A 9,892-nucleotide genomic window follows, 5' to 3' on the forward strand; every position below is an offset into this window, starting at 1 on the left:
TACATAGTGTATTACACAGTGAGATCTTCTTTTCTTCTTTCCGCGGGTAGTAAACATGGTCAGTACAAGATAACGAAGCAGGCCTGTTTCATACTCTGCTGACACTTTTTGAGGGCGTACCCAAAAACGATCTATTTACTTTCTTCCAGGCACATCTTATTGTAAAACATGATGTTGTCCAATGGGAAAATGAATATTAACCATAATATGTCCTCAAAGTCCTGTCTAGAACCAAGGCTGGTGTCCCCGATCAGTCACTACATAAAATCTGTATTTGCTGAATGTATTAATACAGAAAACTGGTTTAAATAAGACTGCCAATAATTTCAAACACCCAGAAGGCTGTATCGGCTACAGGTTGTTCTGGTCTAACCAGACCTACGCACTACTAGTCCCATTTCAGGTCATGGGAATTTTATCAAGGGTCTCTGCATAGCAGAACGCTCCACCACCTGCGGGGCTTTAAGTTCATTTTCCATTCTTGGCTCTGTGTGTATCATTTGCATGCCCCCTGTCTCCACTGACTACTCTGGTTTCCTCACACAGCTAAAATACGATTAGGTTAAGTATGGTCTGTAAATTGCCCGGAGCATATGAGAGTCTGTTTCAATTGACTGGCATCCCATCCAGGGTGTTCCCCTGCCCAGTGCTCTGAGTCTCAGTACAGACGTACTGCAGTACCTAAGCAGTTATGGAAATGGATGTATAATAATGATTATTACAATGACACAAAATAAATTAATTTGCCGTAGTTTTACAAAAAAAAAAAAAAAACATTTTCTCTTCAATTGAAGATATGAGGGTAAAATTGTTTATTCGTAGAAATTACAACATGCAAGTAAATTTTGGTCATTTGTTAATTTTCAGAAGGCTAAAATTAGGAAATATTCTCAACGTGAAATACACCCAATATCCAAGGTGAAAATGGTAATATAAAATCTGCAGAACAATTTCTTTCAAGTGTCTGGTTTACATATAAAGACTAGTGATACAAAATGAACATGTTGCATGAACAAGAAAAAAAAAAAGTCCGATATAGCACTTTAAGACCATGGGTGTGGTCACATGTAAACATTTATCTAAAACAGATCCATAACGTAAAACAAAAATACGTTTTTTCTCTATAAATTGGTTTGTAATGTTATCAGTTTAAGACTTCAACAATAACAAATCTAGATTTTTGATATGCATACTACTGTTAACTTACACATCATAGATTCAAAATCAATGTCGCTACAACAACTGCTGTTTCCCTGTACATATTATGGAGTTACAGTTTCTATGAATTTATCAAGTCACTGTAAACACAAAGGCATTAAGCCCTATCTTAAATTATGGCCTTCTTGAACATTAAATCAGAGTGTACATTTATGATAGCAAGCACACAGAACACTAGCCTTTAGTTTCAGAATGAAAATCAAACCATTTTGTTTCATTACAAATAAAATGTCAGTTAAAAAAAAAAGCTTCCATTGAAATACTGAGACACTACCAAGCATTCTAATACATTTATCAAAAGAAGACTGAACTGGTAAAACACTGATTCTGTAATAGAAAAACTATCTGATTGGTTAGTTTATTTAACAAGGTCACATTAAAGGCAACAAGTGCATGTAAGCACTACTTTGAAGGTGATTCTAAATGCTCAAATGTAAATAGATCAATAAATAAGTGAACTACAAATAATACAAAACATACTGCATTTTGTAAAACAAAACAATGTTAAGTAACTCCATTCTGTGCAAAGCCTTGTTAGATGAGTCATCACATTATGGTCTGTGGCAGCATTATTATTATTAGTGTTATGTCAAAAACATGACTACTGAAATCTGTATATTTAGTTAGAGTAAGGCAGTATTCCAAGTTAATACTACGTTTCACACAAACAAAACATTAATGCCTTAAACTGACAATTCACACGCCCTCCTTTTCACTTCCAGGATTTTAAAGTGATTTGAGCAACAACAAAGTTGTCCGTCACAAAATAACAGAAAGAGGCAAACATATCAAAGGTTCACTTGAAATTCAAAGAGGAAATACTGCTTTTTTGGTTAAACAAGCCATCAGTGTTCTGGCATTTCATTAAAAACCTTTGCATAAAGGGTAATCATATTAGACATGCATAGCTTTAAAACTCTACACTTTTGTTTAACATTTTGTGTAGATTCACTTTGAAGGCACATGGTATGGTAGCAGGTCCATTCTTCTAGCTCTTTGGTGTGGCCATTGAATGTTGCGTGGAGACTCTGTGTCGGTGTCAAGGATCGTTCCCTGAAAAATGCTAGCATCCCTTTTCCTTTCCTGGGAGCCTGAGAACAAAAAAAAAAACATCACAAGAGTCCAGTTTTATGATTTTGCAAAATAAATGTTACCTTTTTGGGATCTTAAAGTTAATGTAATGTGTTAGTTGCAGGTTTGCAGACAGGTTTGTCTAAAGTCCTCAGCCATGTGTCCCCAGCACCCCTGAACAGTGCTACCGGTTCATTTAAGTTGCAAACTCTCCACAACTCATATTAAAAATTGTAATAGTTTCTAAAGAGTTCAATTGCAACTAAGAAAGTAACATGAATTTAAAAATTCTGAAAAAAAACTCTACAGGGTCTTTGGATAGTTACTAGATCTCCTACACGGTAAGGCAAGGTCTGCATTTTCACAATTCTGCTGGGAATCTATCAGAGGTATGTCTGCTTAAAAGAGTATAGTCCTGTGTGGACATCCTGCAGTCAAATGGGATTTTAAAGGCGGCACCTACAATCAGTGCAGAAGACAGGTTTCTAGATACCCAGAGACACACCCAAAAAGGCAGGATTAGAGCCATGGCTGATGCGATGTCACTGCAGTGCAATTCCAGAATCTGCACTTAAGCACCAGATACACAACACGAGCAATACAACACACAACATAACCTAATCTGAGTATCTTCTCAGTAACATGATGAAAACCTGGCACGCTAGATTATGACAGACATGTCAGAAACAAGGCATAAACAAAAATGAAAATACAAGCAGGTGATCAATCGAGCAGTAAGACTTGAAAGTGTCCCACTGATAAAATCAGAGGCTTACCATCCAAAGATTAAGACAGCATCCAACAGAACGAAGCATCGTAAGTGTCATGTCAGCCCATTAATTCCCATCACACAATTGTTGTTAAATGACTGATACCATTTCCAACATTTGAATTTAGTTTAGAAATGTCATGTGTATTAAGTTTTAAATAAATATATATGGTCTTGTATATTGAAGAGCAATAAATGTAAGTCACAAGACCACAGCAGTGGTCTCTTATTGAAGAGTAGTGTACAGGAAGTCAACTTCCCCTACAACACATAAAAGTAGAATATTTACACGCAGATATTTTTAAAAACATTTTAGGCAGTTGAATTTAATTTCTTTTGATAGGATAAAGACTCGCTTCACTAAGAAAAGTCCACTTCAGCTAGTGAGGACATGAGGAAGATAAATCAAGTTTATTTTTAAAAAACCCATTTTTTTTTACTTTATTAATGCATTCGGTTACGGATGCTGTTTGACATGAAGATGACAAAACTCAGGAAAGAACAGACCAAACACCACATTGCAAAGAGGTTTCACCTCCAAGTTTTACTTTAAAAAAAACAAAACAAAACAAAAAAAAAAAAACATTTGTACATAGTGCATATGATAACATTACCAAAAAGTGACCCACTAGTTAAAAAGCTCACACCACAGAAAGCCAAATAAAAAATAATAATAATGATAATTACAATAACGGTCAACCACAGAAGAGACTGAAATGCATCTGGTGCCCATTTCATTGTCACGTTGGTTTTTGGTGCGATGGAAACGTGTAACACAAAAGGCAGAAGTGAGAAGTGACCCATAAACCTGGTCTTGGGATGCTGTTCGAGCTCACAGCTGTTAAAGTCTGTCTCTAACAGGCACCAAGCCTGTGAAGTAGCGTTCTCTCCAACTATGCTTCTATTAACTGCACCAGGTAACACTGCATCTGCTTTTAAAAATAAAAATGAAAATTCAAAAACCAATGGCATGGTAATGCAAGCTGGTGTACACTTTCTTCGACAAATGCTTAACCAAAATGCAAATGTTATTTTGGCATTTATTGTACTTAAGGAAATAATTAATCCAAGTTATAATCCAAGGATTTTTTTTTACCATCCTACATATTAAATAATCCTACTTTTCCTTTGTACATTTACAAATAATACAAAAAGCAGCTTTCTTCCAGGTACAGAGTTGCTTAGGTGATAAATCGAACAAGTTCTTACAATAGCAGCTGAGAAGTTGTGTGACTCAGTGTGTTTAGTTGAAGCTGGCATATATACAAGCAGGTCACTTTCATTGACAATGGCTACATGTCCCCTTAAACTGAGTGAATATAGTCAGAATGCAAATGCCGCCATTTTTATTCCTTCATATTTTCACATAGGTCTCCCTTTATCTTTTACTTTAATAAAAATCTCATTATTTTTTATATTAACTTTTTTTATTTTTAACTTTCTGGCACATCAACATAATTCAAAATGCCCACGTGTACTTGTATGTAGTTTATTTATATTGTATAATATGTATAGGATCATTTGTTTTGTTCAGTCCAGAATTCTGAAGGGTACCTTCATTGATTTGATTTAAATCCCATTATATCAATTATTTTGTGATTGTTCTCAAACAGTGACTCCTTCTGATATATTAAAAAAAATATCTGGGCAGAAAAAGGAGCAGTAAGATTCATAGGTATGAATCTAAAGCAGCTTATCTGACAAAGAGAATGAAGTCAGTGGCAGAAGCTATTTCCAGTAGTTACACACCTGTCCTTCTGAAAGTCTGAAATCTGAAAAGCATGAACGACAGCCGTGGTGCTCCCTCATCAGAAGGACTTGCCATCTCTCTCTAGTTTGCAGGAGAATCCCAAGCTAGATTTACGCTAAATGTCACTAAGTTTTTGTTCGTCCAGAAGATCATAAACAGTACCATAGCTAACTGAAGATAAAAAAACAAAAAACAAAGGCAGATAATTCCACACCACACTGTAATCCAAAACAGGCCGTCTATACAAAAAGCATTATAGCAGTCTCATCATTGACTCTTATAATATCTGCAATGGTTCACAACACAACCAAAACTGTCATCAGAAAAAATGACGGCATGTTGCAGTTGCACTGGAGAAAACAGTCTGATGTGGGCAACTCTATAGCTAGTGCCGTTAGCCAGAAATCACAACATGACACTGACTGGCTACCGGTCTCATGCAATATTTAACATTATCTGCACTGTGTTATAGTCAGTATGGTCTTCATAGCTGAAATTTTTGTCTTTAAAATAAAATAAACAAAAAGCAAAAATTTAATGCAGGTCATTTAACTGCTGAAACAATTTATCTACTTATATTACACCCTTAAAACCTGCAACTGAATTATTCCTAACGATTTTTTTTTTAAAAAAAAAGCAAATTTAGCATACAAATTCAGCAACTGTACCCCTAAACCAGTCCCACCATCTTTGAATTATAGGCTTTAAAAATATTTAATTATATACATAATATTCATATATTTTTTATCAATATTGTGTCCACTGTACAGATAAAAAGAGTCTGAGAAAAGGCACAGCATGACTATGTTACCTCAGACTCTCCAGGGCCATCGACCCCCCTCTATTTTTTATCAACTGGGTAGGAAGTACGGCTTGGCTGCTTCGACATAGTGCAGCTCCAGCAGAGTACTGAAGGCTACATGAACGAGAACTGATAGCACTGTCCGATACCACGGCTCTCTCAAGTAGCAAAGCTCAAGGACATTTTGCTGCACAAGAGAATTCTGGGTAGATTTCCATATGAAGATTCAAGCAGGAAAAAGCTGCAAATTGCAGGTGCTGGAAATGATTTTTTCCCCAGATCTGAGGAGACTACACAATGAGCAGCCTCAACTATTTTTTAAACTATTTAGTTCTGAGCATCCAATCTTTCATTTTTTCATAGTTATAGAATTACTTATAACTGAGGTGTCACTTGATGTTTTTTTTTCTCCCAAAATTTAAAAAGTAGATACAGTTTTCCATGAGACAAGTACTGCTGGGTAAACAACCCATAAGATGCAATTTGTCCAAGCAATAGTAGTCACTCCCTACTGTGACCCAGAATGCACTACTATGCAGACTAATGCAGCAGAGCTAAAAGCCAGCCGGTCCTGCTATGTAAAGCCTTTGGGGTAGGTGACTGGATTTGTGCTCACATGGTACAAGCTAGTGTTGCAGAGTAACACACTGCTTTTAATAAGGACCATGGATCATAGAAATAAACACAAAAAAAGTGTGTTTTGGAATTAGTGTTTTGATTTGATTATCTGTTCAAAAAACAAACTGAGCTTCTATCTTTGGGGATTGAACTACGAGATGCCGCAGCGAGTTGTGTTTGTGTGAGAGCAGAAAGGCTTTTTCAGCCTTCAGCTGTACACAGTGAAATGGGAGTTTGGCAAAAAAAAAAAAAAAAGTTACTGTCACCAGCTGATAAACATTCAAGACACTTTCACCGCAAAAGCATTGAACAACACATATCCCAAATGTTTCTAACAGAAACCTACAATCACGTATAATTACCAGAAATCACTACATACAACCTGGCTTTATAGCAAAAGATAATGTGATTCGCATTACAGTATGCATATACCAATAATGCCTGCAGAGTATAACTCTTCCTGTTTTGTGTTTTTTGCACAACCGGTAGTAGATTTCTTTGAAGGGTTTTCAAAGTAGCCTGTGAATTCTTACATTTAACATTGCTGTGAACATAGATCTGTTCATTGAGATGGAACCAACCCAACTAGAGCAACCAGATATCTAATTGTAAAAAGCAGCGCCATTTGAACTCATTGACCATGGCATTTTCTTAATATTTTAAATATGTAATCTGGTGTTTGCTACCCTAATATTACACATCTTTTCAATTGTATGTAGCAAAGATGTATAAACCTGGTGCAATTTCAAGGTACCTAAATTTTACATTCAATTATAAGCTACAGTTCAAAAGGTCTGCAAAAAGCCCAATTACCTCATATTTCTAAATAGCAAATTGCAAAGTAATCAAAATGTAAACATATTTTGTGCAAATAAATTAGAGTCAGATAAAATATCCATTAGTAAAAAGTAATGACAAGGACCGGAATGCCGGATGATAGCTAGGTGGCAACCTTTCCCCTCTGGAGAAAGAAGGGGAAGTTCAGCTACAGGAAGAATAAAGGGCACCTGGGTAGTTAACTGAAGCCTCAGAAAAATAAGTCAGAGTATGTCATTCTGCAAATTAGTTATACACTAATGATGGTTATTGCAAACATACTTGAGCTTTTGGTTAGGCTTTGCATTGATCAAATTAAAAAGCCTCAAAACTTTAAGGCAAACCTCACACGCTCAAAACCATGTATTGAAAACACCTGTGAAATGTATAAAAATAATATAAAGCACATAAAAAGAAAATCAGGGTGCTGTTACAATGACACTCAAGATCTTCAACTGTTGTTAAAATGTCCCTATACTTCATAATCTTGTGCTAACAAACAAAAAATGCAACTTACAAGAGATACGTCCAGACAAGCGTTTCAAAGCAAGATACACACACTGGTTGCCTACCAAACCATCCAGCTCAGAACTGGTCTATGTAGTATAACCAAACATACAACAAAGCGATTCTCAGTACTGGTGACAGAGTGCCCTACACTGGGAAAAGCTTCACTGAACTAAGAAAGATGCTGTAGCCTTCCCACTTAATTTACACATTTCATGGAAAAAAGATAAGTTCAGAAATTAACCTTAAAAACCACAGAGAGATGGCAGGAGGAAGGAGGTTAGAATTAGTTCAGTGAAGACAGCGATGAGATGCCGAGTAAGAGGGGAGAGAGAGAAGATGTGGCGCATCACTTCACCAGGACTGACTTTGGAAGGAAAGCGTCCGTTTCCGAGTCGCCATCTCTGCTGGCCAATTGGCTTCTACTCTGGGTGGAAGCAGAGACAGTAGAGGCAGAAGGAGGAGCAGCTACTTTGGGAAGGCTGTACATGTAGACCGCTCCTATGACCAGACCGGCACCTAACGTGAAGAGGAGGTCCACGTGGAACCCGAAGAGGTAGACAGAGGTGACAGTGGAGACGATGATGGAGAAGGACGTGGCGAAACCCTTGAGAATGTTGTCTGCATACTTCACGACTACGGCCACCAGCAGGCCCCCAAAGGCCTGGTTAAAAATCACGCCCCACACCATGGGCGTGTAGCCGAACAGGAAGCCCTTCTCGCTGATGGAAGGGCCATCGTTCCACCACAGGCCCAGGAGACCCAGGCCCGTGCCAAAGATGCCAAGTTGCACGTTCCTCATCCACACGGAGGCCGAGCTGCCCTTCAGGATCTTCTCAAAGTACACGCCCGCAAATCCCGAGGACAAGCAGGATACCACCACTGCCACCAGTCCCACTGCATAGTTCTGGTTGATACCCGCAACCGACGTCTCCTTCTGCTTCCCTTCCTGCTCCACTTGCACAAGGGCGACTCCAGCAAAAAGCAGGACCAAGGACACCCACTGCACACGAGACAGGCTCTTCCGCAGCATCAGTACTGAAAAAAGGGCTGTGGTCAGGATTTTTAGCTGGTATGTCACCTGGAAAGAGAGAAGCAGAAGACCATCCTGTCACACCCATAATGAGCTATTAGGGTTCTAACCTTTACAACACAAGTTACAAAACAGATAGATTTACCCAGTTTATTTTCCTAAAAAGTATTTCATCATGAGATTTTAGTTTCTAGTTAAGCAAACCAACCGCTTCAACCATTTTGAGACAGGGATAATGTACAACTAAGCAAATTACAATGTGTCAGAGACTGTTACACCAGACACTAAAAGGAGCCTCTGATCAAATTTCATGAGATATTTTTAGAGATAAGAATTTTGATGCAGACAAAAACAGAAAAGTCAGCTTCATGTATAATAGGGGATGCTTTGTGCCATCAGAAAGGGGCAAATGTATTAAGTGCAGGGTCACTGGGGTGAGCACTAGAGAGGACACAATCACTTTGAAATGAAGGGAGCTTTTACTCAATTGCAGTTTATTTGCCCAATATTCAGGGAAGGGCAAATGTTAAACGAGATTTTGACAGTTGTTTAATACAATAGCCTTAACTGGCTATGTACTACATAATGTGGTAACTGAAATACGAGGATCAATTTTTCTGCATTGCCAACATGAACGGTGGACACAGAGGGATTCCAAACAAAGGGAAAATGACATGCATTCAAAAGCTCTGGAGTTTGAAACGGCATAAGAGCAAAGAGATACTGTCGTCATAATGCCGAAGTTCAGAAGATGATAAACTACAAAATACATAACCCACTTGGTAACTTCCCTGTTTATAAATAAAATAATGAGTTGCCAAATTTACAGTTAAATGACCCTGCCACAACAATGTGGCAACAATGTTGAGATTTCCTTTACATTATACAAAGTAAAATCTCATTGCAGTGCCTTATACAGTTCAGGCTAGCGGACACATTTCACTACCACATGCAGATTCACAGCAGTTGACTGCATGACCATCTGTTGTGGGAGAAAGCGAGAGACATACGCCGGCTAAAGTCAGACATTATGGTGGCGCCGAAGGACTGACTAACAGTGCCACCAACTGCCACCCCTAAAACCCATTTCAGAAGGTAAAACGGCAATGCAGTGCATCACTGCAGATTAGTGACAAGTTCAACCTGAATATCTGCGATACCAAAGGTTCGGCGTTTGCATGACAACACATGAAGTCCTAAGAACACTGATTATACAAATCTGAGGCATCTATGCGCATTGAATAAACTGCTCAGTGTGTCTCATGTGCAGACAGCAATATCTCTTTATAATGCAAGCACAGGAAGTAC

General features: G+C 38.0%; 1 protein-coding gene across 1 annotated transcript in view; it reads right to left on the bottom strand.

The window, feature by feature from the left end:
- Positions 1–795: 795 nt before the first annotated feature.
- The window catches only part of slc35a2 (solute carrier family 35 member 2), a 19,053-nt gene continuing 9,956 nt past the window's right edge, over positions 796–9,892 (bottom strand). The window contains exons 4-5 of the mRNA XM_023826697.2: positions 7,920–8,632; positions 796–2,309 (exon numbers count right to left, since the gene is read on the bottom strand). Coding sequence (XP_023682465.1) covers positions 2,282–2,309; positions 7,920–8,632 — 741 coding nt within the window. The 3' untranslated portion in view covers positions 796–2,281. The remainder of the gene's footprint in view (positions 2,310–7,919; positions 8,633–9,892) is intronic.

Source organism: Paramormyrops kingsleyae, chromosome 6 (assembly GCF_048594095.1).
Source record: "Paramormyrops kingsleyae isolate MSU_618 chromosome 6, PKINGS_0.4, whole genome shotgun sequence".
NCBI lineage: Eukaryota > Metazoa > Chordata > Actinopteri > Osteoglossiformes > Mormyridae > Paramormyrops > Paramormyrops kingsleyae.